Source organism: Podarcis vaucheri (genome assembly GCF_965113315.1).
Source record: "Podarcis vaucheri genome assembly, chromosome: 2".
Taxonomy (NCBI): domain Eukaryota; kingdom Metazoa; phylum Chordata; class Lepidosauria; order Squamata; family Lacertidae; genus Podarcis; species Podarcis vaucheri.
This window is the reverse complement of record NC_138760.1, coordinates 118,812,389-118,833,440: the sequence shown is the minus strand read 5'-3', so window position 1 is coordinate 118,833,440 and position 21,052 is coordinate 118,812,389. Positions and strand designations below refer to the sequence as shown.

Below are 21,052 nucleotides of genomic sequence, written 5' to 3'. Positions count from 1 at the left end.
CACAGTGAGAAATCCATGGGCGGCAAATTTCCCACTGAACATCACGAGTGATTCAGGCAGAGCCTCATGGATCCGCCCAGCAAGAGCTCAGAACCTGAAAGGCGAGATATTGAAAGCTCTTAACTACACAGTTTTATATTCTGTAATATTGTCCCCGTCTACTCCACACACGGTATTTGTTGTGTTTACAAGTATCACTCAAAAATACAACAAAGACAGTATAAAGAGTACAATGAGAATGACTGGAAGACTCGTTTTGTCAGAAGTCTTTTTTATTTAAGTCTTTATTTAAGTATTAATTAGGAAGATTAAGTTTTTTTAATGTACGTAAATTTGCTTTTTCTTCTTTCTTTTTTCTTAATTGTTTTTTCTTTAATTTTCTTTTTGTAGTATGAGATTGTAAATTCTTTGTATAAGTGTGTGATTTACATTAATAAAGATTATTAAAGAAAAAGAAAGCTCTTAACTAAATGCAATTTAAAGAAAACAGGCACACCATTCTCTGGTCAGAATGAAAAGGAGATGATCTTAAAAGAGATTGGTTCTGCTAAATGAGATGTGGATAGACTTTTTCGTTTCATTTCAGTATTTATGTGCCACCCAATAGGAGTACATTTGTTTCAGACAAAATGGAAAGTGAGATGAGTAACATAGAAACTGAACTCTACAGTTCTATGATTCCATGATTCTATGACTGGGACGAACCCAGGGCAAGGCAGAAGTCGCTGGCTGCCTCCTTCTATTCCTAGCTATAAGTCTCGCCATCATCACCCCCATCAATTAGATTTGTTAGCTGCTTGTTGCACAGAGATTTCCAAGCCACTTACAACATATTTAAAAACAACTCACCTTAGGGCTATGTTGTATACTATACCATGCTGTTTAGCTCATATTAATCATGTCATAATATATTGCATTAATGCAATTTTGTGACAGTGGGGTGTTTATTGGCGCCTCAGTTTAATTAGACCTAACTAACTTGCCTTCGGGACGCGGGTGGCACTGTGGGTTAAACCACAGAGCCTAGGGTTTGCTGATCAGAAGGTCAGCGGTTCAAATCCCCGCGACGGAGTGAGCTCCTGTTGCTCAGTCGCTGCTCCTGCCAACCTAGGAGTTCGAAAGCACACCAGTGCAAGTAGATAAATAGGTACCATGCGCTCTGGTTTCCATCACGGTGTCCCATTGCACCAGAAGCAGTTTAGTCATGCTGGCCACATGACCCGGAAAGCTGTCTGTGGACAAACGCCAGTTCCCTTGGCCTGAAAGCGAGATAAGCACCACAACCCCATAGTTGGAGCCGGCGTTTGTCCACAGACAGCTTTCCGGGTCATGCAGCCAGCATGACTAAACCGCTTTTGGTGCAACAGGACACTGTGACAGAAGCCAGAGCGCACGGAAATGCTGTTTACCTTCCCACCGCAATGCCGACCTTCCGACCACAGTGCCGATTCGAACTGCTGACCTTCTGATCAGCAAGCCCAAGAGGCTCAGTGGTTTAGACCACAGTGCCACCAACTCCTTATCCTAATTTAAATAGATATCAGTAGCGATAGGGTGCACAATATATGGTTTACTCTAGGCTCAGTAACAGGTAGCTATGGCATTGTTGTCGGCGTAAACTTCGATCAGACCTAACCATTGGTCATGCTGGCTGGGGCTGATGGGAGTCCAAAATACGTGGAGGTTCATGGGTTCTCTATCACTGAAGTAGACAGTAGGCTGAATAACTGGTGTTTTATTGCTGGTGTTCTGCAATATTCATTTCATACTTTTTTGGTTAAATCTATTTATGGTCATGAAACTTGTGTTTTGCTGTTGCTCTAGCTCAGAAACAATCCATTCATTCATTTCAAGGAGTCAAAAAGGGTGAGTTTTTTTAAAAATTAAATAGTATCTCAGTTTTATTTCTTGGACTCATTTAAAGGTTACACAACCAACTTATAATAACAGTTGCAGTTTCTCCGCAATGTGCAAAAAAGGAGAATACATCAAAATAAATATCCACATAAATAAATAAATAAGCAACATTGTTTAAAAAAAAATCACGTCACAAGGTATTATTTCCCTTTTGAAATCACCGCTTTTGTGGCAACACATGCAGGATTTCAACATGAAATACGCTATGTACCACGAGAGTGAGCAAAATCATAACAGCTCAGGTACTCTGGTGTCAGATTACATCTTCGATGTAAACATTACCAACCAAGAGAATTTTTATCCTCTCTTTCTCGGTAAACTGGGAGAGGACATTGCCCGCAGGGCCATCCTCTCCCAAAATTCAGGAGCAGTCCATGTAACATACATAATTACACCGGTATATTCAATTATTAACAGATATACATAGTATATATATACAGCTGATCTGAGTTTCTGGAGCTGGGTTCAAAGGAGCACAATTCCCCTATTTTTGGTATTCACTTATATCTCACAGAATCACATATCTCTGCCTCCCTCCCTCTCTCATACACACACACAAGCACACTCACAAACCCACACTCTTGTTTCTACTGGGTTATCTATATTTCATCTTTTTTCCCCCTGAATTGGTGTGACAAAAGAAGCACGCATCCCACATCCTTTCAGACTTCCAACCACACGCCCACTGGCTATATAAATAAATAAAATAAATAAATAAATAGGGTTGATTAAAAATAAACAACAACAACATAAGTAACACTGTGTCCTATCTCCCCAGAGCAGAAGTAGCCTCCTTCACTGGGGTGCCAATTCAGGGCTCAGTCTCTTGTTCCTCAACCTCAAATTTGTATTTTGAATGATGGAGTAGGAGGACCAAGTGAGTTGTAACTATGGCACAGCAGGAGAGTCTTTTCTTCTTCTTTTTTTTACTCCATGGCAACGATCCCAAAATATATCTGTCCCTGTTGGGCAAAGTCCAGATACTGAGGAGATTCGGTTTTGGACCACAGGCGGTCCCCTTTGTTCAACCTGAAGACAGCCCCCTGGTAAATGGATTCGAACCACAAACTCTTTTGGCCCTGGGCGGTTCTTCCGGCCTCACAAGCGGACTTGATGGACTTCAGCAACTCCACGTTCTTGTTGAACTGCGAGGAGAACCACGAGATGGTGTGGCTGAGCAGCAAAGGGGATTCCGGGCAGGTGTCGCTATGGAACATGACCTGAGAGTAGACGAAATAGAGTCCGGTCGAAGGCACCACGAGGGAGTTGTCACTTTTGTGCAGCTGCATGCCGTTCTCAAGTATGGAGGGCGCCACGTCTGTGGTCCAGAACAGTTGCTGGCCGTGAGCTCGGGAAGCTGCAAAGGGAAGGCAAAAACCAGTCAGCATTGAAGATTCGTCAACATGTGCTAAGAGGCTTCGGCCTACAAAGTTTCGGTGTTAGTCCCCTGAAGGCAATTTTGGTTTGACCTAGCGCTTTGGTGGAGCAGAGAGTGCGAGGCCAATCCTTGCTTTGACAGGCCATTTGGGCAAAACCACATTAACCTCGTGTGTGTGTGGCCCTAACAAACTCTGGAAGCAACTACATGGGAGAAAGGCCAAGCTTTGGCGTCTCAGAAAGGCTTAACGGAATGCTAAGTGTCCCTATTTTCCAGGTACAGTCCCAGATTTAAAGAAGCCGTTCCAATTTCTGATTTGATACCAGAGTGTCCCACTTTTCCTTGGGACGTCCTCAGTGCTATTTTTCTAGAAAAGAGGTACCAGAACTCACCACGATCCCCACCTTTGTCCTCTTAGAATGACAATGGCGCCCACATGAGAGCTACCAGAACTGAGTTCCGATTGGAAAAAAAAGCCCTGGGTGTTCCTATTTTCATTGGAGAAACGTTGGAGGGTATGATAAAGGTAAAGGGACCCCTGACCATTAGGTCCAGTCATGGCCGACTCTGGGGTTGCGGCGCTCATCTCGCTTTATTGGCCAAGGGAGCCAGCGTACAGCTTCCAGGTCATGTGGCCAGCATGACGAAGCTGCTTCTGGCGAACCAGAGCAGTGCACAGAAACGCTGTTTACCTTCCCGCCGGAGCGGTACCTATTTATCTACTTGCACTTTGACGTGCTTTTGAACTGCTAGGTTGGCAGGAGCAGGGACTGAGCAATGGGAGCTCACCCCATTGCAGGGATTTGAACCGCCGACCTTCTGATCAGCAAGTCCTAGGCTCTGTGGTTTAACCCACAGCGCCACCCGCGTCCCAAGAGGGTATGGTAAGACTTCCCTATTTTCACCAAAGAAATGTATGAGAGTATGGAATAGGACACCCCCATTTTCATCAGAGAAATGTTGAAGGGGACATCTCTATTTTCATCAGAGAAATGTTGGAGGGTATGAAATAGTATGTCCCCCGTTTGGTGGGTATGTTTCAGTGCTGGATTATGCAGGAGGCCTGGACTGAATGATGAGTCAGGCTGTGGGGAACCCAGATTCAAATGGAAGTTCAATGGCTAAGTTTCGACCAGCCATCATCTCTTATCCTAACCCAACTGGGCCAATATTTTAAAGCACTTTATATGCTCAACAACTCTGTAATCATTTGTTCACAACAAACCCCTTTCAAGCAGCTTAGAAAATAGGTCTCACCTAGGGCATGGGCAGCTGGTTTCCTGGACATCAGAGCTTGCACTTTCATCGTCTGCGGCAACCCTCCTGCAAAGACAAAAAGAGGACAGACGGTCAGACAACACATCCTCTCAACTTCCTTCCTTTAAAGATCCCACACGGGGCTGAGTTAACCTGCTGGTCTAGCCCAGGGGACCTCCGGCTTGTGGGATCTAATGTGCATTTGACTACAACCCCAAGATTCAGCAAGTGTATCACAGTGCAAAAGGCATACGCTAAGCACATGGTGCCTCTGAGCAGTTGCTGAAGGTAGACATTGGTTTTGAGAATCAGAGAGGCTGCTGTACCCAGCATATGTTGAAAGAAGAAGAAGAGTTTGGATTTGATATCCCACTTTATCACTACCCTAAGGAGTCTCAAAGCGGCTAACATTCTCCTTTCTCTTCCTCTGCCACAACAAACGCTCTGTGAGGTGCGTGGGGCTGAGAGACTTCAGAGAAGTGTAACTGGCCCAAGGTCACCCAGCAACTGCACGTGGAGGAGCGGGGAAGCGAACCCGGTTCACCAGATTACGAGACTACCGCTCTTAACCACTACACCACACTGGCTCTCTCCTAAGAACATGGCACCCTCCTAAGAATCCTGGGAACTGTAGTTTGTTAAGGGGGGCAGGGATTGTAGCTTTTTAAGAGTAAACTACAGGATCCTTTGGGGAGAAGCCATGTGCTTTAAAAGTGTGGTGTGTACGCAGCCTCAGAACTGAGCCAAAGTCCTTGCACCCCGAAATCCATTGCCCTGACAGAATGGGGGAGGTTTCTCTTAAGAAAAAAAAAATGCTGTTAAGAAGAACTTACCAGAAAATGGGCTTCCCTTTTCCTTAGAGTCCTGAACAAAGAAAGAAATGGGGAAACAGGGTAAATACATTTGTAGCGACAACAATGAACAATACAGTGATAGTGCAAAATGAGCTGGAGCTAGAATGTCCGATATGTGGGAGGCATGTTTGGGGTAGCCTTCCAAATAGGCAGAACTACAGAGTAAAAAAGAGCTAAGTGCACATTAACTACCCTGCAGAGCTGCAACGGGCACATTTTTGGTGATAAGTCCCAGAGGTGATGGTGGGCTGAGTTCAAGTACATCACCAATTGTGACCTTGTGAACATTTTTTTTAAAAAAATTCGAATATCACAATCTTGGTTGTTATTATTTTTAATTCGCTGTGGGATCCTTAATTTTAAAAGCCCTTAACTTTTATAAGGCAACGGTGCGCATCCAGTGTGTGCCTTGGTTCTTCAAAAAGTCCCTAAATCTTTCAGCACCCATCAATGGGCTTGTTGGGAAGGGGGGGGAGCAACTCAAATTAAAATAGCATGAATTCATTGGTGGTGGTGGTGATTGCCAACAGCTCAGAACTATTTATTTTATTTTTCATTCATTTATTTTAATCCATTTGTAGCTCCTCTTTTCATCATTCAGTGATGGAGATAAGCATTCCCTCCCTCTCTGAGGATTTAGATTCAGGGGTCAGCAAACTTTTTCAGCAGGGGGCCGGTCCACTGTCCCTCAGTCCTTGTGGGGGGCCGGACTATATTTTTTGGGGGGAGAATGACAAATTCCTATGCCCCACAAATAACCCAGAGATGCATTTTAAATAAAAGGACACATTCTACTCATGTAAAAACACAATGATTCCTGGACCGTCCGCGGGCCAGATTTAGAAGGTGATTGGGCCGGATCCGGTCCCCAGGCCTTAGTTTGCCTACCTATGATTTAGAACGTCTTTGCAAATTTCATGCAAACCCGGCAAATCTTTACCAAGGAAGACCAACCCCTGATCTCTTTCTACCTCTCCCGCACACACAGAGAGAGACACACAGAGATGCGAATATAGATAGATGATAGATAGATAGATAGATAGATAGATAGATAGATAGATAGATAGATAGACAGACAGACAGACAGACAGACAGACAGATAGATAGATAGACAGATAGATAGAGATAGATAGAGATATAGATGATAGATAGATGATAGATAGATGATAGATAGATAGATGATAGATGATGTAGATGATAGATAGATAGATAGATAGATAGATAGATAGTAGATAGATAGATGATAGATAGATAGATAGATAGATAGATAGATAGATAGATAGATAGATAGATATAGATGTTCCTTACCTGGGATTCAGATTGCTTGAAAGCGCCAAACTGCAAAAGCGCAAAGACGAACGTGGCGCCCAGCAGCAGCAGGAGGGAACAGATACTGAGGCATTTCCAGTGGCTCTCTTTCTGCGGCTTTTCGCGCACCACCACCACGTTGCTCCCTTTCTCCACGTCGTACACCAAATGCTCGGAGCTCATAGCTGGCTGGTGCGGTTCGGTCAAGAGATGCGCTCCTGCTGCTGCCGCCTCCGTCGCCGCCTGGCACGAGGTGGAAGAAGGATCCAGGGAGGGTTTCAAATCAACAGGTGGAAAGCGACGGGCAGATCTTTTCTCCAGGCGGGTTTCAGCCACGGGTTTAGATCAAAGGAGGCAAGAGCGGCGAGTGGACTTTTGCCAAAAGCTACACCCGTTCGGAGGAAGAAGAAAAAGTTTTCGCAGGTGTCTGTTGCGCTCCTGCTCTTCTGAGGCTTGAGTTCGCTTTCTGAATGGGTGTTGCTTCCTCTGTCTGCCTCCTTTAACCCGCCTTGACTTCCCCCGCAGCTTGTTCGAGAGGAGAGCGAGTGCTTCAGCGCTGCTGCTGGCTCTGCCTTTTAAACCCTGTTCGGGGAGAGCCATTCAAACTTCCCCGCCCGCCCACAGCGCGAGGCTCCCAAGAGGAAGAGGAAAAATTCTGTAACAGAAAGAGGAAACTGGTAATAGAAAGCCTGCTGCTGACGGGGCATCCCCCAAAAAAGGCTCTATTTCTGTGGCGGCAGCGTGGTGTTGGTGCTGGTGGCTTGAAGCGAAGGGGAGGAACACACACACACACACACACACATCCCTGGCACACACACAAACACACACACACCCCTGGCGCGCGCGCACACCCCTGGCACACACACACACCTCTGGCGCGCGCGCACACACACACCCCTGGCACACACACACACCTCTGGCGCGCGCACACACACACACCCCTGGCACACACACACACCCCTGGCTTCCAGCCAGGATAGGCTGTACTAGCCCCTAAACTGATTTTAGAACTTTGAATTTATTGTTATTCATGCTTTTATGCCGATTTTTATGCTGTTTCTTGTTGTATCACAATTACGGTAAGTGTTTTAAATTTGTTGTTAGCCACCCTGAGCCCAGTTTTCTGAACCAGGCAGGGCGGGGTATAAATAAAATAATAATAATAATAATAATAATAATAATAATAATAATAATACTTATCTTAGAGAGACAACAGTTGACTTGGTGTTTAGCAAACTGTTTTGCCGTACAATTGAGAGAATGGTGTTAGCCACAAACCACACATCACCATCATCATAAGTCACTGTATTTCTTGCCCACCCTTCACCACAAGTTCCCAGGGCAGGTTGCTATTATTATTATTATTATTTAAAAAAACAGTATTGTAATTATTTAAAACAAGGCCAGAGGCAAAGAAGTGGGTCTTCGGCATTTTGCAAAAGAGAGGTACCACATGCATCTCTGTGGGGAGGGGATTCCACAGCTTAGGGGCTGCCACAGAGAATGCCCTCTCCTGGGTCATGAGCCCCCAAACTTCCAGGGGCGGGGGTGGCACATGAGGCCTGAGATCAGATCTCATGCCTTTAAAAGGGAGAAGCCTGGCTGGGCAGGGCATTGAGTCATCCCTCCCCCTCCTTTTGACATTTCTCAGATCTAAAAGGTGCTGCAAGCTGACTCCTAGGGGCCAAGGCCCCATCAGAGCCCCCCTTAACATATTAAGGGGGCTGCACCCCCTCCAAAAGTTGATGGCCATTGCCATTCAAATGGCGTGTATGCGCAGCATCATGTGATGAATTATGCACAGTGGGGCTTACCTGGGCCACCCCAAATCTTTTATTCAAGCCATACACTACTGGTTTTCCCAGTAGTGATGTATGGAAGTGAGTAAAGAAGGCTGATTGCCAAAGAATTGATGCTTTTGAATTATGGGGCTGGAAGAGACTCTTGAGAGTCCCATGGACTGCAAGAAGATCAAACCTCTCCATTCTGAAGGAAATCAGCCCTGAGTGCTCACTGGAAGGACAGATCCTGAAGCTGAGGCTCCATCACTTTGGCCACCTCACGAGAAGAGAAGACTCCCCGAAAAAGACCCTGATGCTGGCAAAGATGGAGGGCACAAGGAGAAGGGGACGACAGAGGACGAGATGGTTGGACAGTGTTCTCGAAGCTACCAGCATGAGTTTGACCAAACTGTGGGAGGAGTGCCTGGCGTGCTCTGGTCCATGGGGTCACGAAGAGTCAGACATGACTAAACAACAACAACAAGGCTGTAAGCTGTACATTGGATGAAGACAATACACCAGCACCACACAGATGCTTGTTTCTGTTTTATGTATTCATTTGTTTGCTTACTCATTTTCACCTCCTCGCATTCTTCCATTATGGAGCCCAAGGCTCTCTGCCTGGAGGTCTCCCATCCAGACCCTGACCAACCCCAGACCTGCTTAGCTTCAGCAAGGTGGTGGCCACATGTGTCACCAGGTGATACCTTGAGACTGCTATGGGCTAATAACCATGCTGCCCTGTTTGGTTATGTTGTGCGGATGCCTGATGATCGTCTTCCAAAGCAACTACTCTATTCCGAACTTAAAAATGGAAAGCGTAATGCTGGTGGTTAACAAAAGAGGTTTAAAGACTGTCTCAAGGCAAATCTTTAAAAATATAGTATAAACACTGACAACTGGGAAACACTGGCCTGCGAGCGCTCCAGTTGGAGAACAGCCTTTACCAAAGGTGTCATGGGCTTTGAAGACACTTGAACTCAGGACGCAAGGGAGAAACGTGCTAGGAGGAAGGCACGCTTGGCAAATCCACACCTTGATCAGCTCCTGCCCGGAAACCAATGACCCCACAGTGGAAGGGCGTGTGGATCCAGAATTGGCCTCCACAGTCACTCACAGTCTCACTGTTAAAACCGTGTTTGTGGAAGATAATCTTACTCGGCTACAAGTGATTGCCAAAGAAGAAGACCACCACCCTCACCTGAAGCCTTGCCTGGCACCAGCATTGGTTTGTTTTATTTTTAATCTGCTAGTCTCATCCTTGTGATTTTCTTTTTTTTAACCTCGCAAACTGCTCTGAGCTCAGTTCTGATGCAAGGCTGAGTTATATGTTATGCTCTTTATTAGAGGCACTTCGACTTGGCAAATTATTGTGCACATGGTGCGCTCCGTGCATGCAGGTTTTGCCCAGCATCCACACAGCACTTCATCCATCTCCTATGTGAAAAACAAAACCTGCAGAAACATTAAATCTGGATTCAATGGTGGGGAGGGGACTATGGGATACCATTGTGATGTGGATGACATTTTGCAGATGCTACAGATGTAAGAAGGCATCGCTTTCCCTTCCGCTCTGTGTTCATTGCAGTGCTGTTTCTGTTCCCCTGCAGTTCGCCTTCTGTGTTAGTTTTGTAGTGTTTTTGTATTGTATTGTGTTGTTTTTCGTTTGTTTTTTCCCCTTTTTTGTTTGTAGTGTTTAAATTTAAATTTTTGGAAACTCAATAAATATTATTGAATAAAAAAACAAAATTAGGAAATTTGCATAATTTATATCATTTGCATAAAGTATGTGGCCATGATGTGATTCCAACCCGATTAATTTCAGTGCAAATGCATTGGAAAAATGGGGGGGGGGGAGACAATCAATTAAGTATCATTTGCTGACTGAAAGCAACAACATCTTTATCAACGACTTGGATGATGGACTCAAGGGCATCCTGATCAAATTTGCAGATGACACCAAACTGGGAGGGGTGGCTAACACCCCAGAGGACAGGATCACACTTCAAAACGACCTTGACAGATTAGAGAACTGGGCAAAAACAAACAAGATGAATTTTAACAGGGAGAAATGTAAAGTATTGCACTTGGGCAAAAAAAATGAGAGGCACAAATACAAGATGGGTGACACCTGGCTTGAGAGCAGTACATGTGAAAAGGATCTAGGAGTCTTGGTTGACCACAAACTTGACATGAGCCAACAGTGTGACGCGGCAGCTAAAAAAGCCAATGCAATTCTGGGCTGCATCAATAGGAGTATAGCATCTAGATCAAGGGAAGTAATAGTGCCACTGTATTCTGCTCTGGTCAGACCACACCTGGAGTACTGTGTCCAGTTCTGGGCACCACAATTCAAGAAGGACACTGACAAACTGGAACGTGTCCAGAGGAGGGCAACCAAAATGGTCAAAGGCCTGGAAACGATGCCTTATGAGGAACGGCTAAGGGAGCTGGGCATGTTTAGCCTGGAGAAGAGGAGGTTAAGGGGTGATATGATAGCCATGTTCAAATATATAAAAGGATGTCACATAGAGGAGGGAGAAAGGTTGTTTTCTGCTGCTCCAGAGAAGCGGACACGGAGCAATGGATCCAAACTACAAGAAAGAAGATTCCACCTAAACATTAGGAAGAACTTCCTGACAGTAAGAGCTGTTCGACAGTGGAATTTGCTGCCAAGGAGTGTGGTGGAGTCTCCTACTTTGGAGGTCTTTAAGCAGAGGCTTGACAACCATATGTCAGGAGTGCTCTGATGGTGTTTCCTGCTTGGCAGGGGGTTGGACTCGATGGCCCTTGTGGTCTCTTCCAACTCTATGATTCTATGATTCTATGAACAACAAGGAGTATTGATCGTATTTACTGGATTGATTTCCATTCCAGTTCTGTTGCGAATAAGCAACTGCAATTTCTGTTCCTTTTTCTGTTTTCATCAGAATTCTCCAACATCCGTTACACAAAATCTGCATGCATGAGGAACAATGAGTTCTCTCTGAACTGCACCCCATAGCTGCCTTTTACTGGACTCCACCATCTAGGAATCCTGTACCTTTTTCCTTTTTCTTCCGCGTGGAAGCAGAAGAGTGTTCAGAACCCGCCCTTAAAACACCCAAATTCAAAAAGCCTTTTTTTAGAATCAGTGGCTGTGTCTGAAGGCTGTCTGCATTTAAGGGGAGCAGGTGGCGCTGTGGTCTAAACCACTGGGCCTCTTGGGCTTGCTGATCGGAAGGTGAGCGGTTCGAATCCCTGCAACAGGGTGAACTCCTGTTATTCTGACTAGCTCCGACCAACCTAGCAGTTTGAAAGCACACCAGTGCAAGTAGATAAATAGGTACCGCTGCAGCGGGAAGGTAAACGGTGTTTCCGTGCACTGCTCTGGTTTCTCCAGAAGCAGTTTAGTCATGCTGGCCACATGACCCGGAAAGCTGTCTGTGGACAAACACCAGCTCCCTCGGCCTGAAAGCGAGATGAGCGCCGCAACCCCAGTCACCTTTCACTGGACTTAACTGTCCAGGGGTCCTTTACCTTTTCTTTACCTATTATATGCATCATTTCGGTTTCTCTTCAGACCCCTCTCAAAGCAAAATCCCAGACTAATCAGAACAGGACCAGCTCACTACAATATAAATACAGCAAGTAAACCATTGCTTTTTACATATACAAATACAAAAGGAATGAGAAAAATAATACTCCCCCCCCCAATATAAATCATGTGTTGTTGCCTCCTAAGCAGTGACGTACAGTGGTACGTCTGGTTGTGAACGGGATCCATTCCAGAGGCCTGTTCGCAACATGAAAAGAGCACAACCCGCAGTGGCGCATCTGTGCACGCATGGGTTGTGATTCACCGCTTCTGAGCATGCGCATGATATCATTTTGCGCTTCTGCACATGTGCGAGGGGTGAAACCTGGAAGTAACCCTTTCCGGTACTTCTGGGTCGCCGTGGGACATAACCTGAAATAACGTAACATGAAGCGGACATAACATGAGGTATGACTGTACAGTGGTACCTCGGGTTAAGAACTTAATTCATTCCGGAGGTCAGTTCTTAACCTGAAACTGTTCTTAACCTGAGGTACCATTTTAGCTAATGGGGCCTCCCGCTGTCACTGCGCAATTTCTGTTCTCATCCTGAAGCAAAGTTCTTATCCTGAGGTACTATTTCTGGGTTAGTGGAGTCTGTAACCTGAAACGTCTGTAACCTGAGGTACCACTGTATAAGTAAGAAGAATGCAAGACAGTGGTACCTCAGGTTACATACGCTTCAGGTTACATACGCTTCAGGTTACAGACTCCGCTAGCCCAGAAATAGTACCTCAGGTTAAGAACTTTGCTTCAGGATGAGAACAGAAATCGTTGTGCAGCGTCGCAGCAGTGGGAGGCCCCATTAGCTAAAGTGGTGCTTCAGGTTAAGAACAGTTTCAGGTTAAGAACGGACCTCCAGAATGAATTAAGTATGTAACCAGAGGTACCATTGTAGAATGAAAGCTCATCCTACCCAACCCAAAGTTTTTATGAAGTCTGACTTGTATTTTCTTAGATCCCAGAGCAGAATTTGCTCCTTGGTTGGTAATGTACAGATCTGGTCCTGGAGGGCTCTGTTTGACAGGGGCTGAAGCATAACAAGGGAGAAGTTTGCGTCTAGATTTCTTGCATAAAGGCCAACTTAGAAAGGAGTGGGAGACGTCCTCACCAGATTCACAAAGTTTTGGGTGGGTCTGAATGTTATTAAACCTCCCATCCTTTTTATTATTAGCATCGGGACCGTCATCATCAGGGTGGGTTACAATAGCATCAGTATACAGTGGTACCTCAGGTTACATACGCTTCAGGACATACACTTCAGGTTACAGACTTCTCTAACCCAGAAATCGTGCTTCAGGTTAAGAACTTTGCTTCAGGATGACAACAGAAATCGTGCTCTGGCGGTGCGGCGGCAGCAGGAGGCCCCATTAGCTAAAGTGGTGCTTCAGGTTAAGAACAGTTTCAGGTTAAGAACGGACCTCCGGAACGAATTAAGTACTTAACCCGAGGTACCACTGTACAAGATTAAATGGCGTTTCTGTGCGCTGCTCTGGTTCGCCAGAAGCGGCTTAGTCATGCTGGCCACATGACCCGGAAGCTGGACGCCGGCTCCCTCGGCCAGTAAAGCGAGATGAGCGCCGCAACCCCAGAGTCGGTCACGACTGGACCTAATGGTCAGGGGTCCTTTTACCTTTACAAGATTAAAATTGGTGGAAACAACTTCCAACCAGAAGGATGGGGTGGGTCCCAAGGCGAGGATACAAAAGCGCATCATTGGCTTATCACAAAAGCCATACAATGGAGGAGGGAATTCCTGGGAGATAAAACTACCAAAACGGGCATTAACACCTGAGAGTGTCAATAGAGAAGGAGGTTGTCTTTCCAGCACAGGAAAGTAGAAGATAAGGAGAAGTGGAAATGGCCGGGGACTGTACAGGCCACAGAAACCAAGGTGGAAATTGTGCTGGGTTTTTTGACACAGGAAGCACATGCTGGGATTACCTGCCCAGCTAAGGAATCTACCAGGAACTTGGATGTTCCCGTCTCTCTGGCCTCATTTAGAACTGGGCCATCTTCTTCCAGACTGCAGGTGGGAGCTCTGTGCTTCTACATACAGACTTTTTTTCCATAAAAAACCAAAACAAAACAAAAAACTCTATCGCACAGAAAACTAGCAAATCAGGAAAAGGCTAGACATGCTAGCTCTCTATGAGGAAGGAATTTTTTTTTGGCATGAAGGAGCCTTATGTCTTCCACCTGAAATCTAAAGTGATTCAGCCCAGAACTAAATGACCACTCATGTCTGGGATGAGTACTAGGTCTAAGTATCAGCCAGTGGGCTTCAGGCGTGGTGAGTTTCACGTTCACTTCAATGTTCATACATGTTAAACAAACTCTTCACTGTTTATTTAGTGTTACGATATAGGGATATTATGCTTTTTTTATTACATATCCTTACATACCCTCCAATATTTCTCCAGTGAAAATAGTGAGGTGCTTATTATTATTATTATTATTATTATTATTATTAATAATAATAATAATACCCCACTCATCTGACAGGGTTGCCTCAGCCACTCTGAGTGGCGATATATATATATATATATATATATATATATATATATATATATATATATGCTTTCGTAGATTTTCACGGGTACAGGAATGCAGGTTTTGGTGTCTTCGGGTGTCTTCCCGTGTAAGAGTCGGGGTGTCTGTGCGACGTTTCGACGAGGTCTCACTCGTCATCTTCAGGCTGGTGCTTTCGGCTTCTTGTTACTGGAACAGAGCAGAGTCTGGTGTTTGAGTTCCTATAAATACTGTTGAGGGGTGTGGTGTATAGCCTCCAATGTTCTGGGCAGAGAGGAAGTTCCTAGATTAGTGTGCCTTTTCTTCTTTTGTTCCTTAATTACTTGAGGGATATCTTGGGTGATTTCATGAGTGATATTCTGAATACCACTGGGTGGGTCATTAAGTGTAGATTAGTTGCTAAAGCTTTCGTGTCTTGACCTCTTGAGCTTGTGAAGAGTTTTTCTGAGAAGATGGCTGTGCTGCATTTAGTTGTGCTCTGGCTTGGCTTCGTGTATAGGGGCGAGCTGTGGTTTTGTGCCTTGTGCCAGCCAGATCTGTGTAGGGATTGCAGGGGGGTGCAGCATCCGGAGGTGCCACTATAGTTTGGCTACTGGATGGAGTCTGTAATATGTCTGTGGAGAGGGTCTGGGTTTGGGTCTGGTGTGGTTGATTGGTGACGGCGTTCTGTGTGCCTCTGGTTCTGGTTTTTGTGGGGAGGGCTAATTTCCAGATGTCTGGCAGGCGGGACGTGTCGTCACGCTTGTTCATGTTGTGAGGGTGTTTCTCTATCTCGATGGCTTCCATGATTATTCTCTTGTGGTGATGTTCCATGTTAAAGAGCAATTTGGAATCTGCAAAATTAATTTCGTGTCCTGTTTCTTTCATGTGTTGGAAAAGAGAGGAAGTTTTTTCTTCTTTTTTGACGGCATTCTTGTGTTCTGCGATACGTGCATTTATTCGTCTGTTTGTTTGTCCAATGTACGTGGCTGGGCAGACTTTGCAGGGTATTTCATAGACCCCTTGGTTTTCCAGCTGGATTTTGTCTTTTGGGTTTCTGAGGATATTGGCTATTTTTTGGTTGGTGCAGAAGGCTGTTTTGATATTGTGTTTATGGAGGATTTTGCTGATTTTGTCTGTAGTGCCCTTGATATAAGGAAGGAGGGCCATGCCATTGTTTTCTTCTGTGTCTTGGTTTTTGGGGGGTGTTTCTTTTTGGATTAGCTTCGTAACCCTGTTTTTCTGGTATCCATTGGCGATTAACACATTTGAGAGATTCTGTAACTCAGTTGTCAAGTGGTCTTTGTCAGCCAGGCGTTTGGTTCTGGAGATGAGAGTCTTGGCTACGGAGTTTATTTGTGCAGGGTGGTGGTGTGATTGTGCATGTAAGTAGCGGTTGGTGTGTGTTTTTTTCCGGTAGATAGTGTGTCCTAGGGAGCCATCAGGTTTTTTGTAGATTAGGACGTCAAGAAAGGGGAGTTGGTTGTTGTCTTCTATTTCCATAGTGAATTGTATTTTGGGGTGTAGGCCCACAAAATCTCGCCAAATTTCTCGCTAAGCAACTTCAGCCCTATGCAGAATCCATCGCTTCACACGTTACTAACTCCTTCCAGTTCATAGAAACAATAAAGAAACAATACCTACATCCCGATGACCTACTTGTGAGCTTCGATGTTGTATCTCTCTTCACTCAAGTGCCCATTAATGAAGCCTTGACAGCCATTCAAAACAAATACAACCCCCCCAAATACATCCTGGACCTGACCAACCACTGCCTAACCAACACGTACTTCATCCACAATGGACAAAGATACAAACAGATAGAAGGAGCACCTATGGGATCACCCCTCTCACCGGTCATCGCAAATTTGTACATGGAACACTTTGAAACCAATGCTTTAGACAAGTCAGAACACAAACCCAAACTTTGGCTCAGATATGTTGACGACACCTTTGTAATTTGGCCACACGGGAAAGAAAAACTAGATAGCTTCCTCACACATCTCAACAGCCTACACCCCAAAATACAATTCACTATGGAAATAGAAGACAACAACCAACTCCCCTTTCTTGACGTCCTAATCTACAAAAAACCTGATGGCTCCCTAGGACACACTATCTACCGGAAAAAAACACACACCAACCGCTACTTACATGCACAATCACACCACCACCCTGCACAAATAAACTCCGTAGCCAAGACTCTCATCTCCAGAACCAAACGCCTGGCTGACAAAGACCACTTGACAACTGAGTTACAGAATCTCTCAAATGTGTTAATCGCCAATGGATACCAGAAAAACAGGGTTACGAAGCTAATCCAAAAAGAAACACCCCCCAAAAACCAAGACACAGAAGAAAACAATGGCATGGCCCTCCTTCCTTATATCAAGGGCACTACAGACAAAATCAGCAAAATCCTCCATAAACACAATATCAAAACAGCCTTCTGCACCAACCAAAAAATAGCCAATATCCTCAGAAACCCAAAAGACAAAATCCAGCTGGAAAACCAAGGGGTCTATGAAATACCCTGCAAAGTCTGCCCAGCCACGTACATTGGACAAACAAACAGACGAATAAATGCACGTATCGCAGAACACAAGAATGCCGTCAAAAAAGAAGAAAAAACTTCCTCTCTTTTCCAACACATGAAAGAAACAGGACACGAAATTAATTTTGCAGATTCCAAATTGCTCTTTAACATGGAACATCACCACAAGAGAATAATCATGGAAGCCATCGAGATAGAGAAACACCCTCACAACATGAACAAGCGTGACGACACGTCCCGCCTGCCAGACATCTGGAAATTAGCCCTCCCCACAAAAACCAGAACCAGAGGCACACAGAACGCTGTCACCAATCAACCACACCAGACCCAAACCCAGACCCTCTCCACAGACATATTACAGACTCCATCCAGTAGCCAAACTATAGTGGCACCTCCGGATGCTGCACCCCCCTGCAATCCCTACACAGATCTGGCTGGCACAAGGCACAAAACCACAGCTCGCCCCTATACACGAAGCCAAGCCAGAGCACAACTAAATGCAGCACAGCCATCTTCTCAGAAAAACTCTTCACAAGCTCAAGAGGTCAAGACACGAAAGCTTTAGCAACTAATCTACACTTAATGACCCACCCAGTGGTATTCAGAATATCACTCATGAAATCACCCAAGATATCCCTCAAGTAATTAAGGAACAAAAGAAGAAAAGGCACACTAATCTAGGAACTTCCTCTCTGCCCAGAACATTGGAGGCTATACACCACACCCCTCAACAGTATTTATAGGAACTCAAACACCAGACTCTGCTCTGTTCCAGTAACAAGAAGCCGAAAGCACCAGCCTGAAGATGACGAGTGAGACCTCGTCGAAACGTCGCACAGACACCCCGACTCTTACACGGGAAGACACCCGAAGACACCAAAACCTGCATATATATATATATATATATATATATATATATATATATATATATATATTAGCTTTCGTAGATTTTCACGGGTACAGGAATGCAGGTTTTGGTGTCTTCGGGTGTCTTCCCGTGTAAGAGTCGGGGTGTCTGGGCGACGTTTCGACGAGGTCTCACTCGTCATCTTCAGGCTGGTGCTTTCGGCTTCTTGTTAACAAGAAGCCGAAAGCACCAGCCTGAAGATGACGAGTGAGACCTCGTCGAAACGTCGCCCAGACACCCCGACTCTTACACGGGAAGACACCCGAAGACACCAAAACCTGCATATATATATTACATTAAACATTTTTTAAAAAACTTCCCTATAAAGGGCTGCCTTCAGATATCTTCTAAAGGTTGCATACTTTTTTTTTATCTCCTTGGCTCGGGGGGGGGGGGGTCACATAACTCCACACCCTCCAACATTTCTCTGATGAAAATAGGGAAGTCCTAAGGAAAAGTGGGAAATTCCAGGATCAAATCAGGAGGATTGCCATATTTCAAAAAGTTAAATTCCTGATGCCTGTTGAGCTTTTTGGGGAAACCTACTGTTTTCCCCCTGTCGCCATTTTTCACACCCAACGTTTTGAGATGCTTGCTTCTCCTGACTTGAACTTGCTTTAAATTATTGTTTTAACTCTTCCAGTTGTTGCACTGTTTTAATGGGCTTGTTTTATTGTCGATACTAATTGCAAGTGTTTGATGTTTTGTTCGCTTATTGCTGCTGCTGCTGTTGTTGTTTTGTGGTTGTTTTTAAACCACTTAGAAGCCACCTTGGCACTTGTTGGGGTATTGTTGGCATCCGTCTGTCTCAAGAGACAATGGAGTGTGCCTCCGGAGGTCAAGTCAAACCACTGCATTATAAACACAAAAGTGACCTGCCCGGGGTGCAAGCCTGGCCAGTGCGTATGGAGGTCCTGGGCTGCCCCCGCTCTCGGCCTCACTGATGGGGTCCAAAGTAAAGCAGAGCAAGACGTTTGGACCAGCTTGGCTGCAGGACTTGCCAGAAGGAGGCATACAAGACACCATCCAACCGTCTTAGGGACTCCTCCAGATTTTTGTACGGTTTGCTCCTTAGCCTTTTCTTTCCCTAAGATATCCCACAAGGCAGTGGAGGTGTAGGATCAGAGTTTCCCTTATTCTGAGAGTTTCCCCAACTACCCCTCGCTTCCCTTTACGGCACGTGCAGAAGCTGCCTTTTGACCACTGGGCCTATTATTTGTCTCGCCGCTCAATCCTTCGGAGCCCGTCTTTGCATGCAGGGGGAGTCCCTAGCTCAACCAGTGTTTGAGCCCCGTGTGGGATGTGTGGTACATAAAAAAATTGTCTAAGACCATGCTAAAATTAGGAGAGTGTCTTCTTCTTCTTTGGCGATCACTAGTAGCCGAGTAAGATTGTCTTCCGTGAACACAGTCTTAACAGTGAGTCCGTAAGTGACTGTGGAGGCCGATGTCCTTCCACAATGGTTTCTGGGCAGGAGTTGATCACGGTGTGGATTTGCCAAGCGTGCCTTCCTCTTAGCGCATTTCTCCCTTTCGTCCTGAGTTCAAGTGTCTTCAAAGCCCATGACACCTTTGGTAAAGGCTGTTCTCCAACTGGATCGCTTGCAGGCAAGTGTTCCCCAGCTGTCAGTGTTTATACTACATTTTTTAAGATTTGCCTTTAAAAACCTCTTTAAACCTCTTTTGTTGACCACCAGCATTACGCTTTCCATTTTTAAGTTTGAAATAGAGTAGTTGCTTTGGAAGACAATAGTCAGGCATCCGTACAACATGACTAGTCCAACGAAGTTGATGTTGAAGAATCATTGCTTTGACACTGGTGATCTTTGCTTCTTCCAGTATACTGGCATTAGTTCACCTGTCTTCCCAAGTGATGTGTAAATTTTTTCGGAAATGCCATTGATGGAATCTTTCAGGGAGTTGGCATTTATAAGTAGTCCATGTTTTACAAGCACAGTGTAATGAAATCCCCAAGGCCCACCCCTCGTCTCCTGTAATATTAGTCACATTATAAACCCCTCACAGCTTTTTTTTTTAACAAATGAACAAATCATAGCTAAGGGGGGCATCCCTTACGATGTGAGCATTGGGCACATCATCACAAAAAATGGGTGATAGTTACATTTTGAAATTTGACCTTCGGCCAGACACAGTCTCTCAGCCTAAATTACCTCACAGGGTTGTTGTTCCCCTCCCCCATGTGCGAGGACACAAATATCCCCCCCCCAAGAATTTCTCCCCCAGTTGTTAATTCAAATTGCAACTCCTTATCCACAGCCTTGTAGAGGACATGAGATGGGATGACTGCATTGGCTACCAACCCATGACTGCATTTGAACAATTGTGACCCAGGCGAGCTCTCCTGGGCACTGCAAATTCTTGCCACGCTTTCTCGGAAGCCAGTATGCTCCATTGAACACAATGGGACTGAGGGGACGGGCATTACGACTGCCACTGTGGAAGTGCGCATTGAGAATAGCAGAGGCTACAGAAGTCAGCTTGGGTGTAGAAATAAATCACTCATTTTGCCATCTCGGGTTTGCCAAGCCCCCAAAAATCCCAGCCGTTCTGCTACAATTACCTCACCGCAGGAATTTTAGCCCTTTCTTGGTTTTTACATTTGCCTTGTCAGGGCAGCAGGAAGTGGGGCCGGTTCTCTAGCTAGTACTTTCAATTTCACCCTGGCGATTCCAAACTGCCCTCCGTTTTTTCTAAAGGTTTGGAAAGCGAAACAGAGAAGAAGTTTCACCGCCTGAGGCAAAACAGCACACACACACACACACCACTCCAAGCCAAGGTAGATATGTCTGGCCAGAGTTATTTTGCCACCTGAGGCAGAATGTCCCTCAGGCGCCTCTCCCTCCCAATAAAAACACAACAGTGGTAAAGTAAATAATCAACAACCGGCTTCCCTTTTGTGACACCCAAAATGGGCTCCTCCTGAGGCGGCTGATTAGCTCTTCCTAAATGGTAGGACCAGCCCCGAAATTCTCTTCAGAAAACCACTTT

General features: G+C 45.3%; 1 protein-coding gene across 1 annotated transcript; it reads right to left on the bottom strand.

The window, feature by feature from the left end:
- Positions 1–2,036: 2,036 nt before the first annotated feature.
- Positions 2,037–7,292, bottom strand: LOC309525210 (tumor necrosis factor-like). The gene is made up of 4 exons (XM_082210722.1): positions 6,715–7,292; positions 5,386–5,416; positions 4,553–4,618; positions 2,037–3,274 (listed from the first exon to the last, which is right to left on the bottom strand). The coding sequence occupies exons 1-4, from the start codon at positions 6,895–6,897 to the stop codon at positions 2,844–2,846; spliced, it is 711 nt and encodes a 236-aa protein (XP_082066848.1). The 5' UTR covers positions 6,898–7,292; the 3' UTR covers positions 2,037–2,843.
- Positions 7,293–21,052: the final 13,760 nt, after the last annotated feature.

Excerpts from the sequence above, each read along its gene's own strand:
- LOC309525210 (XM_082210722.1), bottom strand. The coding sequence starts at position 6,897 with ATGAGCTCCGAGCATTTGGTGTACGACGTGGAGAAAGGGAGCAACGTG. Across the intron at positions 5,417-6,714 it reads TCAAGCAATCTGAATCCCAG|GACTCTAAGGAAAAGGGAAG; the intron begins GTAAGGAACATC and ends TTCTTTGTTCAG. Across the intron at positions 3,275-4,552 it reads ACCAGCTGCCCATGCCCTAG|CTTCCCGAGCTCACGGCCAG; the intron begins GTGAGACCTATT and ends TTCCCTTTGCAG.